Raw genomic sequence first — 17,928 nt, 5'->3', positions numbered from 1 at the left:
CCGAAATGTTATGAGAAGATGAGGCTGTCCAGGACTTCGTGAAAATTTACAGATTATGTGAATCCTTTGTTGGGCCATATAGAAGACTTGGCTAAGGGTTTGGACTTGAGCAAGATTGAGCCCAAAGACACTTTAGGTATATATAGGGTATAGAAAAGAAACTTTTGCAGAGAAATTTGAATAGGGTTTGAATTTGAATTGAGTTTGGAGTGAATTTAAGAGAAACGAAAAATTGAGGTTGAACAAGAATAGGAGTAGGTAAGGAATTTGAATTTGGATTTGGCTAGAATTTGAGAAAGAGGAGATATTGACTTTAAACAAGGATTTGGATAAGATTTGAATTGAACTAGAGAAGGACTAGGTATGATCAAGGATTGAATAGATGATGAATTCAAGGATTTTGAGTTCCAACTATTAAGATCCTTAACTTATTCACTACTGAGTTTTGTAAGATCCTTTTCAAAATCTTTTTCACTCAAAACACCAAAAAGAAAGAAAAAGAAAAGGAACTCTAATGCATTTACTTGGCTCCTAACAAAACTCAGCATGCAATGCACATAAAATAATAACCTATAATAATTGATTGATTAAGAAAATAGGTTTTAAACCTATATTACTAATGAAGCTATTCAATAATCTTGAAAAATTTGAGAAATTTGAGAAATCTGAAATCAGGGTGTTACAGTGTGTGACTCCATTTCACTTTCCACCACCTAGTAGTCAATACAAATAATATCTTTTGTTATCTTTTGTCTTCTACTAACCATGGTAGGCGAAATATTGGATACCAAAGAGTGTATTTTGAGGGACGAATTTACAACGTTGTTGGATGATCATCGATAAACTACTAACGACGACATTGACAAGTGTCACACCCCAAAATTCCTATTTTTGGTTGTTAGCATTTGAAAACAATAAAATAACATTTTTCCTAAAATTTGAAAGCTTTTCTCAAATTTTGTTTAGAGTTTAAAAAGAATTTGTTTTGTGTGAGGAAAAATGTATTTATAAAAATGTTAGAATAGGTTAAGGAATTTCAAGGTTGGATAAATCCTTGTTCCATTTTTCCCAACATTATCCAAAAATCCTCCTTGGACAATCTCATCTCGCATCCTTTTGATCCAACCCATCGTGCACTGCTTTTCCTCAATATTTTTCTCTCTAGACTGTGGCTCCAAATCAGTGTCAAGCCATCAACCTTGCATCACGTTGGATTGCTAGCATGACGGCCCACATGTGCTCTAAAGCCAGCCCAAACCAGCTAGCTCTCTGGCATCTGCATGTACCTGATCATTTTCACCCACCTCCAATCGATATCGTCCCTTCGTGTGGCAGCCATGGCCGATCAACTAAGCTCGAGTAAGTGCTCAATAAAAATGCTTGGACATCCATCAAGTAGGAAAAATCAAAGCTTCGAATTGGTAGCTACATTTTGAGAACCATTGTGTCCAGATATGTGAGCTTCTATTGAACTCTGCAGTGCTACCTTCCTTTGTCGGGTGATTTGTTTGGAGCTTCATCCTTTGTCGAGTGATTTGTTTGGAGCTTTCTCTGTTGGAATTCCTAGAGGCTAGTATTAACTTTATTTAGCTCCAAATTGATACATTCACATAACCATATATAGCTTAGAAATATTTGAGGTTCTATAAAAGATTTAGTATATATACATATGTTGTCTTTTTCTAATTCAGGACCATTATGTTACCTCTAAAATGTGCACTTAAAAAAAGACTTTAGGTTGAAAATTCAATAACTGTTAACTTCTAGAAATCATACATGGCGAATCGAAATTGGATGTACCTCGAGAATCATACTTGTGATGAGTTCCTTAATGGCATATCTGGATTCATGCATGTTGCTGAGGTAGATATGTTGAACAATAATGAGAAATTTATGTCTTATCCATGCATTGACTACAGAAATGAGAGAAAATTTCCAAAGGCATATAATATACATGCACACTTGATTATGCGTGGATTCACACCGAACTATACATGTTGGACCAAGCATGGAGAAGAAGGCGTGAATGACCCTGATGGCGATATGCATGAAGCAAGGAATCTTGAGTCTGATGTGTATGAAGTTATTGCAGATATGGATGTCAAAGAGATTGTTGATGATTTCATGGACTGAGGTGATGATATTCTTGAATATTTGGAGCATATGGTCTACAATGCCGAGGGGAATGATAAATACAATGATAGAGAGTTTGCTAGATTTCAAGAATTTGTGCGACAGTCGGAGGAACCTTTATATTCGGACTATGAGGAGCAACACACGTTGCTGCATGTGGTACTCCTACTTTTCAAATTGAAGGTAAGCAATGGGTGGTTTGATAAGAGTTTCACTACCTTGTCACGGCTATTAGCAGCATTGCTTCCCAATGGGAACCTACTACCCACATCCACATATGAAGCAAAGAAGATAATTTCTCTGTTGGGATTGAAGCTAGAAAGAATCTATGCTTGCAAGCAAGACTGTATTATTTAGCATGGAGAGTATGTAGACTTGCATGAGTGCCTTATATGTGGAACCCCTTGATACAAGCATCATAACGATAGGAGGACTCCCATAGGAACAAAGGACCTCCTACGAATGTGATGTGGTATCTTCCTGTAATTCCTTGGTCGAAACATTTGTTTGCAAAAAAAAGAGAGGCCAAATTGCTTCCTTGGCACAAAGAGGGCCATAAGAAATGTTTCTATGCTGTTGGATTCAAGGCCCAAAGGGCATGAAGATGGACAAGTATGGGATCACTACCATTGACATGCAACGTGTCGGATATAAGGACGATTCATTCATTCTTGTAAGCATATTATCCAAGTGTTTTATGTGCGTGATACATCATAATATAACTGACATGTAGTTCTCAATGGAAAAAGGCAGATCGCTGGAGTTGAAAATGTCATTGACGAGGAGTAATATCAATATGATGAAGCTCCCCATTTTGCTGATATTATACCATTTTTTGTAAATTGCACACCATATTGATGAAGTGATGTGAATATGTGTTAATGCTAAAGTACTGTCTGTGATGAAATTAATTTCTATCATATATGTGTTGAAATTCCAGCATTGAAAATTCCTATATTCAAATTTATATCATCTGTGTTAAAATTTATATCCTCTCTGACAACATATAGCAATTCTAGAGACACATGTGATAGTAAGAAGACACAGACAGACATCAAGTAATAAACCATTTGTGTTCATACAACATAGGTAGACATCAAGAAAAAACTATATGTGAGCATTGGCTCTCCGTGGAAGTCTTTGTACTTGGTCATAGACGAACATTAAAAGAAAACCATCTGTGACTATTAGTGTGGCTCCACAAGGCACGGGATTGGGCATAGACAGACATTAAGAAAAACCATCTGTGGCTGTTAGTGTGGCTCCACAGGGCATGGGACAAGGCACAGATGGACATTAAGAAACACCGTCTGTGATGTGCTAAGAAACAAACGGACATTAAAAAACCATCTGTACTCTGTATTTTAATCTAGCAATGTATTCTATTGTTCATTCACTCAAACAGATCTAGCACGCACTTCACATTCTCCTACTTGTCCTCTTCATTGTGGTGGTGCTTGGGCACTCTCCACTATGGCAGCGCATAGGCAGTCCTCCTCGCCTCTGCACTGCAACGGCGCTTGGGCCCTTCTCTTCATCCTCTCCACTGCGGCGGCACTCAGGCACTCCTCCTTGTCATCATCCTCTCCAGTGCCGCGGTGCTCGGGTCCTCTTCCTCCACTGCGTCGGTGACCCATCCCTCCACCTCCCCTCCGACGGTGCACCGATCCTCCTTCGACACTCATCAGGTATTGCTCGGGCTCTCATCCTCCTCCTCCTCCTCTTCCTCCTCTACAGAGCTAGGGTTTGCTAGTTTTCTTGCAGTGTGCCTTTCCTTTGTTCTTTTCTTTCTCTTAAGTTGAAAATATTACCATGTACCATGTGGACATCATTAGCTTTTAGGGTTAATTACATCTAGATGATTAGATTAGTCCTCTCTGATTTTAAAAACCAACCTAAAATCATTAGTTTTCATAGAAGTCCTAAATTTAATTTCTAGAATATGACATGTCTATTATATATATAATGAAAATGAGAATATGTGGTTAAAAGTTGTATAAGAAAATGAAAAACACCGTATGTGACAATTTAGAACTGTGCTCAATCTAGAACTTGTGTTTAATGTTATTACACTGTTCAGTGAACTTGTTGATATGTTCCTTGTGTTATCCCACCATATTCTATTGATTGCCATATTTAAAATGCTCTTGTTCATTTATGCAGTATTATATTTTTTCTATGGAGTTCAGCTGGGTTTGCGCTATTTTTTTGCATTTTTTTCTCTAGGTTTAGTTATGTATGCCTAACTCTAGCATGAACTCTACTAGTGAGTTCATGTACAACTAGTTCAGACTCAAGTAGGTTATTTGCATGTTTGCTAAATCTTTAATTTTTTTTAGTCCATATTATTTAGTCAGAATGCAAGAATGCAAGGCTAAAAAGAGAAAAATGATCATGTTCATGCATATGAACTTTTCAGAATTATATCAGTAAAGTTTCCATTCATACCATCTTATATGCTATTTTGCATGCTTTTTTAATTATAGCACAGTCCTGATTTTATTACAATGTTTCCAAATTTTGCCAAATCAGTGTTGTTGTTTCCTTCATATTATTTCTATCCTTTTTTTTAGTTTATTTGTTTCTTTTTCATTAATGCACTAATGTAAAGGTCTTTTGCTAATGCAGTTCAACAAGATGGCATCAAGCGGTCAATCTTCACTGTCATCCTCTCGCGAACATCCCCTCTCAGATGTAGGATGTCACGAAGATATAACCACCTCAAGGAGCTAGCTCAGCATGCTAGGACAGACACCAAGTGACCTACAGACAAAATTGCCGTCATAGAAATCAACGTCACGGGGCTAACTACAACCCCCTTACGGCGAAGAACCATTTTTTATGCGTTTAATGCCTGATTGCTTGGGAGAGGGTGCCCTTGGTCCTTAAGCAATGGAAGCTCCTTTTTCATTTAGAGGCGGAGGCATAGTTTGCGTGCCTTGAGAATTATTTGGAGGTATTGCATAATATGAGGGACCTTGTGATGAGGAAAGCTTTCGGAGTGATCAGCAAAGCCTGAAGGACATTTAATATCCAACTTGTTAAGGAGTACATTTGTCGACGATTAGTGAACCGCTAATCTTACAAACTTGTAGAATAAAAGGAGATGCTTCGAGTAGAAGAATCATAGGAACACATAGAGGGGTTTTTAGAAAGGTTCAAACATTCCTTAGGATAATAACCCTTCATTCTGTTTGTCTTGTATTTATATGAGCTTGTACAAAGGGGGTGTATGGCTAACCTTGATGGTTCTAAACCTAGTCGGTGACTTCCTTGCTCAAGTTGTGTCTTTTGGCTCTCGATGGCTTGTAATGGCTTGTTCCAGTTGTCCTTCGCAAGGGCCCAAGTTCCGTATATAGGGGCATCTTACATTTTCTAGAGTCTTCTTTCCCGTTCTTGAGATAAACTTTCCTATTTATGATACACCCTAGGTACCTACGGGTAGTTTTCTTTCATCCAGGGTCCCCTTCTCGGAGATAGAGATATGCCTTGAGAATTATGGGAAATACTAGGGTGCCTTGATATGGTAGTTATCTAGTAGTAATAGTCAAGCCCCCATTAGTACGTGAAATGAGGCTTCGACAGATCAAGTACGTGGCTAGCAAATGTAAGCATTTTGTCCGACCATTTCATCAAGTAAGATTCAAGTTCCCGATTAGGATGATGCATCTAACCGAGTTCTTGTCAAATCCGGTGTTAACGAACAAAACCAAGTGCGGCTTATATGTGTCCAGAAAGTTTTACACACATAAGGACAACATAGGTGAAGTAACAAAAGCAAGGAAGCTAGCAGCCCTGTCGGAGGATTAACTCCTGTCGCAGGGATCCCGAGAGACCCCTTTTTAGAGATTCAGCCGGGGGGTTGATCTTGAATAAGTTCATCGGAGAAATAAATGGAATGAATGCAACGGCCGGTGGTGGGGGTGATGACCTAGTGCAAAAAGAAGTAAATGCACCGGAATTTAGACAGGTTCGGGCCGCACGGGGGCGTAATACCCTACTCCTGTATGGATGCAATAACTGTCCTGAGGAAGTCCCTCAAGGATGTTGCTGGTTACAAGAATATTGGCCTAACTAAGAGCCTGAGGCTCCTTGTTCTTCGGTTGGGACTGTGCCTGGTCTTCTCCGAGAGAGCTCGAGTTCGTATGTGTGTGAGTCCGTTGCCTATTGCCTGTGTTGGTTTTTGTGTTCCTCGCTCTCTTCCGTGTTGCCGGCTGTTTTAAGTATCCGCCGGCCGAGACATACCCCGAACGGGAAGGAGGGGGCACAAGTTTCAAGACGCCATGACTGGGAAAAGCGTCATCATTTCTTCTGGGTGAAGTGACCGGGGGTGGAAAATGCGTCGCACGCCCGGTCACCTGTCACCATAAACGCCCTGGCAACGGGGCGCCGTGGAGAGGGCCCACCCGGCAGCCGCAGAGCAACCCGGCGTGCCCGTCCTGTCTTGTTCCTCTGCCACGGCAGGGCGGCAGACGGAATGCCTTGATCCTCGCGATGTTATCCCAAGACAAGCCGGATGATACGGGACGAGACCCATGCAATTAATAGCCCCATGCATCTCTGCCAAAACATGGCAGGAACTGACGCCGCGGCGGGAGCAGTTGGAGATGTCAGGCCACGCACGCTCATTAAATGCGGCCTCGGACCTCTGACTGGTGGACACCTCATCGACGGGCCCCTCGGGGGCCTTTCTGGGTCGTTGGGGCATCGAGTGCTCTGGGGTACTGTTCACCTCCCCGAGCACTCTCTCCCGAGAACGCCTATCCTTGTCCTCGGGGTACCGGGTGTTCGGGGGTACTATTCACCTCCCCGAGCACTCTCTCCCAAGCACTCGTGCACGAACCTTCGGGGAACCGAGTGCTCGGGGGCTGCCACGTGCAGCCCCGAGCACTCTCTCCCGAGCACTCTTATATGGATCTTCGGGGAACCGAGCGCTCGGGAACTGCCGCGCGCAGCCCTGAGCACTCTCTCCCGGAACTTGGCTCTTTTGATCGTCGGGGGACTAGGGTGCTCGGGGGTGAGCGGACACCTCCCCGAGCACTTTCTTCCCGGTACTTAGACTCCGTGGATCATCGGGGAACTGGGGTGCTCGGGGACCACTGACTGTGGCCCCGAGCACCTTCTCCCGGGACTTGAGCTTTTCTCATCCTTTAGGTGGGACCTCGTGGAATGGCGCCATGTGGCGGATGGCTGACCGGGCCTCGGGACTCAGGGACCCCCGGTTCCTGATACACCAACAAGCCCCCCTCCCCACAATGGAGCTCAACGTCTGCAAGCCTCAGTGGCCACATATCTGAATGCCCACGTTGGAGGTCGAGGTGCCGCACGGTGGAGTGTGGTGTTGCACGTGGTGATCCCACTGAGTCACTGGCGCCATGCATGGCATCCCAACGTGTGCCCAACATCTCGTGCGGTGTCTCCGGCAGTCCGCAAGGTCACCTCTCGCCGATCTAGGCGTCGTTGCACCATCCCCTCCCCGATCTGGTGCCATGTGCTTCGATCCGGCAGTGTGGAGACCGGCCTCCCATACTGAACACCGAATCCTCAACGCCCAAAGAGAGAGAGAGATGGGTGGATGAGGGAGTTGTGTCATTGCTATTCCTGATCTGAACGAACAGAGAAGTCAAGGGAGGATATTTTGGTGAGAGGGAGGGGAGTGGGCCCTGCTCACCTAGCGTGGTTCCTCACCAAGCAAGCTTCTATGGCGAACGGGTGGGCGGCAGAACTTGGAGAGAGAGAGAGGAGGAGGAGGATGAAATGAACTGGCATGGCTCCCGAGATTTGAAAAGCCTATCGTCGCATGGGCCTAGCCACAGAGAGGATGCCAGTGTCGCTGCTATGTGAACACGAATTGTGTTGAAACTTCAACGCGTGGGGATGGCCGGATACACTGCGGATGGCCGATCCGGCTTGTATGCCACGTGACATACGTATGCATATTTGGAATTTAGTTTTTACTATCTTTTTTCTCTTTCCCTATTTTCTTGAAGTACAATATTAAGTGAACGTATTGAAATTGTGATATAATACTATGTATAAGTTTATGGTAACAAAAAGTTAATAATATACTAGGGTGGGGTTGCCATAATGGGAGGATGAGTTGATGGTAATATTGCACGCCTAAAATAAGTGTAATTGTGGTGAGAGGATCATAAAAGGATGATCTAGCATACTAAGTTGTGGGGTAGAAATAATCTTGCATAGTAAGTAACAGAGGGCAGAGATAGATCTCGTGATGGATTGATGAATGGTCAACAATATAGTGCTTTACCATACTATTAGGCTACTGTGACATGTAGGGAAGTGGCTTTAGAGATTTTGTTAGTATATTGAAAACCATAATTTTCCCACATGAAGAGTTAAAGGATTTCCAATGGCTTGTTATATGAATGTAAATATGATTACCTGTTGGAAATCCTCCTACTCTTTATGTGGGAAACAGTGTACACTCCATGTTCTGTAATAATAGAAAACAGAGAGAAGGAAAAGAAAATGGTACAGACACATATAACTATTCAAATACGATAAGTTCTCATAATGACCCTACTCTTCATGTTGGAAAACAAATGTCCAATATGCTACCAAAATCGCTAACGTCACTTTCATGCATGTCCAAAAAAAATCAATAGATACGACAAGAAGTATGTTAATACACTATTATGTTCCATGATTTATCCATCCTTTTTCAGATCTATCTATTGCCCCCTCGCCTCTTACTACACTCATATCTATCTTTTTCCCATCATTCGTCTCTTACTTTACTTAGATTTATCTTTATCCCCCCTAAGTACACTAGACCTATGAAATTGTTATGATGGAAATCCTCTTACTTTTCATGTGAGAAACATAGTATGCTCCATGTTTTGTGATAACAGAAAATAGAAAGAAGCAATAGAAAAAGATGCTGACACACATAACTATGCAAATATGACAAGTATTACTCCTACTCTTCCTGTGCAAAAACATATGTTTTCAATATGCTACCAAAATCGCTAAAGTCGTTTTCCGACATGTCAAAAAAATAAATAGATACAGCAAGAAGCATTTTAATATATTATTGTGTTCGTCGATTCACCAACTTTTCTTTATATCTGTCTATTGCTCCTCGCCTCTAACTATACTTAGATCTATCTTTGCCCCGCCTCTTATTACACCAGACATATAGAAAACATATGTTGAAAATCCTCTCTACTTCTCATACGAGAAACATAGTATACTCTATATTATGTGATTAAAGAAAATAGAGAGAAGGAAAAGAAAAAGATGTAGACAAACATAACTATGCAAATGTGATAAGTTCTAGTATCCTCCTACTCTTCCTACAGGAAAACAGATATTTTCAATGTGCTACCAAATCGCTAAAGTCACTTTTCTGCATGTCAACAAAATAAATTAATAGATATGACAAGAAGTATATTAATGTACTATTATGTTCGACGGTTCATCCATCCTTTTTTCAAATCTGTCTATTACCCTTAGTCGCTTACCACACTCAGATCTATCTTACCCTTATTCTCTTACCACACTCAGATCCATCTTACACCTGCCTTATAGTACACACCAGATCTATGGAGTTCTTGATGAGAAAGCTTTCGGAGATGGAACTGCATGAGAAGGAGAAGGCTCCATCGCGGGAGGTCCCCTTCCTTGCGCTAAACCCCGTCTCGTCCCAAAGGTACGTCTCCGCTTGGGCCGCTTCCGCATCGGCATCCCTGTCAGCGTCGGCTCTGCGTGGAAGTAACAACATGGACACGGAGGTGATCGAGGTGGAGCACCTGTTCAGCAAGATCCTGACGCCAAGCGACATCGGTAAGCTGAACCGTTTCCTGATCCCTCGGCGAAACGCGGAGAAGTACTTCCCTATGGCCGCCTCAAGACCCAAGAGCAACCGTGTCTCTTTCCTCACCTTCGAGGACTGCTCCACTGGGAAGCTGTGGCACTTCCGCTACTGCTTCTGGAGCAGCAGCCGCGGCTACGTCCTGACCAAGTGCTGGAAGGCCTTCGTCCGGATCAAGGAGCTCAACGCCGGGGACTTGGTGTCCATCTACCGCGGCGCCGGTGAGGCTGCAGGCAACCGCCGATTCATTCGATGCAGGAAACGCGCTGGCGTCTCCGCGCCACATCCCACTCCAGCTGCGGTGCTCCGCGGCCTCACTCCAGCACCCAGCACGCCATACGTCGACCAGCCGCTGCGTCAGGGCCTCCGCTTCCGCAGGCGCAGGAGCATCTACGGATCCGGACCAGCAAGGCAGCACCCTCTGTGCTATGGATCTGCAGGGACGCAAGTGCCGCAGCCACCCATAGCTCCTGAATCGGCGACGCTTGGCAATGGCAAGGCGGTGGCAGAGAAGCGTGTGCGGCTTTTCGGTGTCAACCTCGTTATCCCTGATCCAGGCAGTGCTGCTTGAGTTCCTGTGGGGGTGGGCGGCAGCACCGTTTGTGTTTCGGTTGGCGCCAAGTCCTGCACCTGCCCACATGAATAAATAACGCTGCAGCTCTTGGTGTTGTCCTTGCTGCTGCTGCTCATGTGTTTAGTACTGCTGTAAAACCAAACTGCTGGTGGCTTTATCGCCTCGTTTCCGGGTTTATAATCTGTAATAAACTTTGTGTGTTCTGCTATGTTTGTTGATCTATTTAGATACTATGGATGGAGCTTCACATTCACAGTAGCAATATGGTATAGAATCCATTTGTCGCAACATTTCAGGTAAAATCGTACATGGAGGCCAAGGCGGGTGGTAGCCCCCTTACTATTTTATCAGCTCTTTATACGTGTTGCACTATTAATTTAAGTGTTCTTTTTCTTGTGAAATAACAGTATCATACCTCCTGCAGGATATTATTTTTTAAATCACACTATCACAAAAACAGCAATAGCAGAAACAACATCACACGATTACTTAAAAACTGCTACTAATAAATTATGCATAGATGGTTAACAAGAAAAGTATCAGTGATCTTTCTAGCCATCTAGGAGAGCGAGAACATATAGACAATTTTACTAAAAGATCATCTGTGTGTAAATGGCTATTAGACACAGATGGTTTTTCATACGAAGTCGTCTGTGTCATTCAACACTACACAGACAATTTTTTTATAATTATCTATCTACAGTATACATTTGAAAATTTATACAAAGACGGATGAAGAAAAAATTTATATGAAATATGTAGTTTTTGACAAGATCTATACCTTTATAGTTATAAATTTTCTTGTTTAAAGTTATTTAGATACACAAATAATTATCCAAAGTTTTAGACAACAAAGATTAAAAGGATAAAATATTCTATTACTATTAGCAATGATGTACAGATGAGATGCTAAAGAAGATACATTTGACACCTACAAACAGCACGCAAGTGAAAAATTGCATGACGTGTGACTTTGGGTGTGCTTCGGGTGCAAAATATTTTTTGTTTTTCCTATGTTAAAAATATTGTTATTGTTCAAAAAATAATATCACACACTTTCGAACAGACGCCTTTATTCTTGGTCTATGATATACGTTAAAAACTATATGTAATAGTGTGATTTGTGTAGTGTCGTATGTTTTCTACCATTTTGCACAATCCAGTTAATGACCTGGTAGCAATACTTCTGTGTATTGCAATTCTAAGCGCAATTTGTGTGGGTTTTCTTGTCAACGCTGCCGTCATACGACTAGAAAACTAGAACTAAACATGCTGGTAAATATTGCAGAACATCATTGCGTAGTTAGTACTGCATGCTATTTCCACAATATATTTTAGCGCTTTGTTTTGCGAACAAAATATGCCTATGGTTATAATTAGTCACCGGCGACCAGGTGGCGCTGTCTTATTTTTCCATTTAACATTGTCATTACACCACCAGCCACCTGATGATAAACCAACACTCTACTTCGACATACAGAACCCGCCTGAGAGGATAGGCTTAGAGCGATTGTAACACACGAGGAGTAGGACCACATTAAGTAAATAAAAAGCAGAGGAAGTGTGAATAGGTATAAAAAAAGTTAAAGCAAAACTGCTTAGGGAACTTCTTCCTCCCGTTATAAGTATCGTTTTGGAATGCAGTTAATATTTTCAAATTTTAACTATAAATTACTCTTTTATGTACTCCCTCTGTCTCAAAACAGATAATATTTTTAGAGTTAAGTCTAAGTATTAAGTGAACGATAAAATAACCATCTTATCCTCTTTTAATACCATTTATTATGTGGAAAATGAGATTTACATTGAAAAGTAAGTTACTTAATGAAGGGAGTAAGATTAGAAAACTTAGACTAAAGTTAACCTAAAATCGTAGAACGTCAAGTATTTTGAATATTGTAGAAAAGGCTAAAACGTTATCAATTTTGAGACGGATGGAGTATTGAGTTTGAATAATTGAAAATGATAAAGTATATTTGTCTTGAAAAGTAGTTTTATAATAGCATAATTTTACTGTATTTTATAAACATATTATACAAAAAATAGTAATCAAAGATATATTTTAAGGACTATGTTATGTTCAAAATGACACTTATTTGTGACTAGAGGCAATACTATTTTGGACTCATTTGCAAACACTCCAATCTTCTGGATTGCTATTTTTTGCAAACACTCCTACCGGGCAATGGCTCCATCTTGCTACCAGCTCCGAGGCTGAAAATCCTGTTATGCACGCGTGACTTGATAAGTCACGGCCTAGCCCGATCCTATCATTTAGTGGTCAGGTTAGGGTTTGGGATTGAGTTAGGCTCCATTGCCCGGTAGGCCAAGAGGGAGGTTCAAGGGCGGCGGCCGATGAGGTGGAGGTGGCGGGGGGGGCTGAGGTCGGGCGATGGAGGACCACCGATGGGCGGCATCCGCGGTAGGGGTGAGGACTGGGCGGGGTTAGTGGATGGCGGGTTGGTGCGGCGGTGGTGGGAGGATGGGGCCGAGGCGAGGAGCAGGGCGCCATCGGGGGAGATATAGGCGGAGGCGGAAGAGCAAGACGGCGGGACACTGTCGTTTAGCTGTCCGAAATTGCCCGCGTGTTGGGAAGTAGCGCACATGCGCGGATTAGCACCGCCCCTCAAGGGCCGCGGGGGGAGGTGGGATGCATGGCCGGTGTGGAGGCTAGATGTCATCGACACTTAGAAGCGCGAGGACATCGTGATATGGAATGTGATGGTGGCAACTTAGATCTCAATCATTCTGGTGCAGGAGTTGAGGATCACCATAGAGGCAAAGGAGAAGGGGAAGAGATATTGGATAAAAGTGTATTTTTAGATTTAATTTAATTTCTAAATAGAACATATATAAAAATTGATAAACTAACTTCATGATGTAGCGACAGTACAGTATATAAACTTGTATATAATAAAAATACACATGTAAATATCAAATGCACATGCTAACAGGAACATTAAAGTACTGCTTAGCATGAAGGAGTGGGAGACGCAGAAGCCCCTGTGATGTTGATGCACCAGACACTGGTGAATAAGAAGCAGACCACGTGTAGTCGATGGTGAAGAGGAAGCAAAATACGGTAGCCATGCAGAGGACTTCGCAAGAACCTTATTTGTCCTCTCTGAATTCAGGATTGCAAGGACGGTGGATTATGGAGACTTACCCTCCCAATCGTCGGGGCACCCAAGCACAGTAGGACTGAGTAGACTACCTGTGGCGATGTAGCAAAGAGGAGAGGCAAAACCCTAATTGTGTATATCCTTTATGGCGGCGACCGGTAGGTATATGTAGAGGAAACTATGTGGTTGCGACGTGTCATGATCGGACTCGATTACGTGTCACAATCTGAATTTAACTGACACGATTTTTGTAGATAACAGTGGACCATTTTTTCACGTAGCAAAAGAATAAAACTAGAAAAGGAGGCCACACATATGCAAGCAACTGGACCTAATTTCAATAGACCATTCACACAGGTGTCATGCGCCTGCCGCCTTCACCCCCACCCCAACCACAACAACAGCTCAGCCTGACGAGGCAGGGTGAGCTAGCACTCGTGAGCGTTCTCTAGTTCTCTCATCCACATGTGCTAGTGGGATGGAGAACACAACTCTTTTTAGGTTGGTCTCCCTCTATCTCTACTAAAAAATGGGACTAAAACCCACGACCTCTCTTCACCTAATAGGCCTTCGCCACCTGGAGGAGAACATCCTCTGGAAACGCCCTTGCCTTCTTATCCTTCTTTACCTCCACGGCCACACCGGCCTCCGATTCAATGGCTTCCCAGACTCCCTGGGCATCCAAAATTGCCTCCACCTTGATCACCCACGTGATGTAGTTGGATGGCGTCAACATCAGATATGACACACTGCCGGTATCCTTCACTCCTTGCTGAAGAACGAGCGTCATTGAAGCGAACTAAGACTAGCACCAGGCTCTAAGACCAGGTGTTAGTATTGAATCAATCAGAGAAGAAGGCAGAGAGTTTTTGTCATGGAAGAGCAGCAGAACTTTTGTTCCAACTTTTCTCCTTTTACAAAGGCTTAAATTTTTTTACAAGAAACATAAGGTTCCTTTTAGAGAACAAGGAACCATTAAGAACACTCTCCATTAGCTTAAACGTGTGCTACTAGAACTTACAGCACAACACTCTGTTTTGACAGCTCACAGTACAACATTCGTGAACCATCTAATACAAGCTTACACACATTTGTCTCTAGACCTGGAACGGTCAGGATTAAGTCAACATGTATTCTTCACTAGTTCTCACTTTACTCATCTAGTCTAGCTTCTATCCATCATTGAGTGAAGCAGCTGAAACAGAAAGGTCGAAATGTTACTACCTAAATTTCTACTTAATGCAAAAACTCTACCGACTGATTACATTTAACTTAAGGTAGAGCCTAATGTATTAGCCACAATAAAAATCTGCACGTGTCTTCTGACTTATCAAGGCAATACTAGCTCAATTGTTGAGGGTGCGATGCCTTCATACTTGCATTCTACTCGTTTCCTATTCTTTCTCATTCATAAAAATGCATATTCCCTCCCATTGAAAAATAAAAAAGGAGTCACAAGGTAACAACAACAGGAAATGCTATCCTCGTGAATCTCAACGACAGGGATGACAACCTCTGTTAGTAACTAACCCCAAACAAACTAAAGATATTGAATAAATTGATCTTCAACGAAGCATTTCGTAGGCCAAATAGTGGTAATAGAAAACATCTCTTGGTTGCTTTTGCTTCAAGTTTTTTCAATAATAAAAGAGAGTGCCTAATCTTCATATTTAGTATGGAATGTACAATGGTTGTTTACATAGTAAAGTGGGAATTTCAAACGAATGAAAAGAAAGGAGATAAATCAACATCTGTACAAGAACTACTGATCAATTATATTTACCAGTTGTTTGAGGGGCCTTACCCAGAAACTGGATGTAGCATTGACAGATGTGCGCCCATCTGCACCCACAGGGTAGCTTTCTTCTTGATAGTATGAAGGATCTTCTCTATTGCCTGAGCTGCCTGATTGGAGATTGTTGCATTAGATGTCTACCAAATTCAGTCATGTGAGTAAATGAAGATATATTACCTCAATAGGCTTCCTGAATAGCAAAATCTGAAAGGCTGGCGGCGTTAAGCCTAACCATGGTGTGGCGGCAGGGTGGAGATGATGCAGAAGATTAGTGCCTTGGTGGCCCGCAGAGACGGCATGCAGCACCTTCTGTTGGAGGAGGCTTCAGAGCGTACTCTATTTTCTTATCTAAACTTGATTTGGAAAATGAGGAAGGAAAGGATAAGAATGTGCCCACCTGTAAGTGTATAGGAGAAGAGATGCTGCTGCCTTGTTAACTTTTTGTGCAACGAATGGGATTCAGGAGCGATCACCTCGTCAAGGTCATTCGCCAGAAGCGACGTCGGCCGTTTCGGCTCTAGCACAACGACTCCTTCGTAAAGTAGCGATGCTCTTCTCCACTCCATGCCGAGGTTATCCCCTGACTTAATCTGTTGATTCTCCATTCTCCTGTGCGCGTGATTCTGGCGGCGCGACTGGAGGCAGCAAGTGGGCGCAAAAGCACGTGCAGCAGCCGTCCAGCACCCTCTAGACATGGCCTCCGTGACCTCGCCGCAGATTACTTTTTTGATATGCTGGTGATACGGCAGAGCAAGATTACCCTATTTGGTATTGCTTATGTGGGGTAATTGGTTCATTTGTGTGTACTAGTTCACCAATCACCACTAGGCAGCTAGCTAAAATTTCAATGAAGGTATGTTCATTGTTAAGCACAAGTCAACTCTGTAATTTCATAGTTCCTGTTGTTTCAGTCAGTGCAGATTGAAGTCTGATTTTTTTAATAATAGGAGAGTTTAATCAACATGCTGTCAGACTTGACTACTGTATCATCTTCAGTATTACTAGGCTCGTGCACCTCTCTAGCCCAACTATTATAAGATTATACAGTAGTTGATTTTTGTATGGTTCTTGCTGTTTTTTGCATACGAAATGCTCCCCTCCCTCACTCGACACTCTAGAGATGGCAATTTTGATTCAGGTGGTCTACATATGTATGTGTTTTTCCTTGTCTATATGATGCCGTACCAAAACATTTCATTTTAAACATTGCTCATGATTGCGTAACAATACCTCCAAATTAGCAAGAATGGACAAACACTGGATGCAATCATTAAGGTAATTAAACCTCAGTACCACAAATTTTGGTCAAATTTAATCTTCTCAGGAGTAACTACGTATAATGTCCTGCAATAGGTGCACTGCTGACTATCGAAAAGGTCTCAGGAAGTTTAATTATTTTGCTTTCTCCAAATCAGCAAGGGGCAACAAAATACATTGTCCCTCTAGAAATGTATGAATCAGTATTGGTTAGAGGAAAATATTGTGCACGAACACTTACTTTTTTATGGATTTGTTCAGGGATTATAATACAAGGATCTTCCATGGTGAGGTACCTGTTGATACTGTTCTTGACAACAATGTCGTAATCCCCTGAGCGCAATACAAGGTCACCGATATTTTGGTATGATGTTCAGCTCTGCATCCTTTCATTTTTCATCTGAATTTTGTGCTAAAACTGAAGACAATGAATTAATATGGTTGACTTCGTAGGTGAGCCAGACAGCTCGCCTCGAAATTGGAATAGCTAACATTAGGTACGTGTTAGTTTGATGCGAGGGAATAGCTAGTTGCTCGTTGATTTATTTCCAAAATCTGAAGTCTGTGCTAATTGCTTCGTGCTTCTTTTTCAGATTTCCACAGAGTGACGATTTATTGGTTGCTGTTTGCTGCGATGTGGATATTTTAAGTTACTACCTAGTCTATAGCAACTGCTACTTTTATTTATTGGGAAACTATGATGACCGTCGAAATATTACATCTGTGATGACCGTGGCAACAATAGTCACCTAGGGATTTGTATTATAGTTTGAAATTCTTTTTTTGTATTTTTTAATTTTGTTCAGATTATTCAACAATTTGTATTTTGAAAAATAATAAATGGATAGATAGAAAATCACCTTCTTTATAGTTCTATTGCTACTTGTGGTCTCTTGTCAAGTTCGCAACTTCATAAGCATGACATTCGGAGTTCATTTGTCGGTTCGAATCAATTTTATTTTTGCTTTACTTGTTAGTAAAGCAAAAATACGAAAAATTGGCATAAAATAATTAATTTTTTGAAATTCACCCTAGTTCAATGGAGACTCTTGTCTGCAAAACAGAAACACGAAAATACTGGCACAAAATCTGAGATTCGAACCCAGGCGACGTAGCATTTTTACTATTTAGAAATAACTCTTATCTAATCCTAGATGGGACGCTTTCTGAAGCATTGAGAAGACGCCTCTAGTAGTCTAGTGATGATTCT

General features: G+C 42.0%; 1 protein-coding gene and 2 long non-coding RNA genes across 5 annotated transcripts; 2 read left to right on the top strand and 1 right to left on the bottom strand.

Moving 5' to 3' along the window:
* Positions 1-9,731: 9,731 nt before the first annotated feature.
* Positions 9,732-10,541, top strand: LOC133923087 (B3 domain-containing protein Os02g0683500-like). The gene has a single exon (XM_062368540.1). The coding sequence runs from the start codon at positions 9,732-9,734 to the stop codon at positions 10,539-10,541; it is 810 nt and encodes a 269-aa protein (XP_062224524.1).
* Positions 10,542-14,021: 3,480 nt separating this feature from the next.
* Positions 14,022-15,848, bottom strand: LOC133920561 (uncharacterized). Its single transcript, XR_009910120.1, has 3 exons — positions 15,639-15,848; positions 15,471-15,571; positions 14,022-14,861 (listed from the first exon to the last, which is right to left on the bottom strand). It is a non-coding gene; the product is annotated as an uncharacterized LOC133920561 (long non-coding RNA).
* An 11-nt stretch (positions 15,849-15,859) lies between these two features.
* LOC133920562 (uncharacterized) lies at positions 15,860-17,586 on the top strand. Of its 3 annotated transcripts, none has more exons than XR_009910123.1 (3): positions 15,860-16,033; positions 16,980-17,082; positions 17,312-17,586. It is a non-coding gene; the product is annotated as an uncharacterized LOC133920562 (long non-coding RNA). The 3 variants fall into 3 exon arrangements; XR_009910122.1 differs by adding an exon at positions 17,172-17,215 and having other exon boundaries at positions 15,860-17,082; XR_009910121.1 differs by having other exon boundaries at positions 15,860-17,082.
* The last annotated feature ends 342 nt before the right edge of the window (positions 17,587-17,928 follow it).

Source organism: Phragmites australis, chromosome 6 (assembly GCF_958298935.1).
Source record: "Phragmites australis chromosome 6, lpPhrAust1.1, whole genome shotgun sequence".
Lineage (NCBI taxonomy): Eukaryota > Viridiplantae > Streptophyta > Magnoliopsida > Poales > Poaceae > Phragmites > Phragmites australis.
Note: the sequence above shows the minus strand (reverse complement) of the source record. Positions and strands in the feature narration are given on the sequence as shown.

Coding starts and splice junctions, on each gene's coding strand:
- LOC133923087 (XM_062368540.1), top strand. CDS start 9,732: ATGGAACTGCATGAGAAGGAGAAGGCTCCATCGCGGGAGGTCCCCTTC.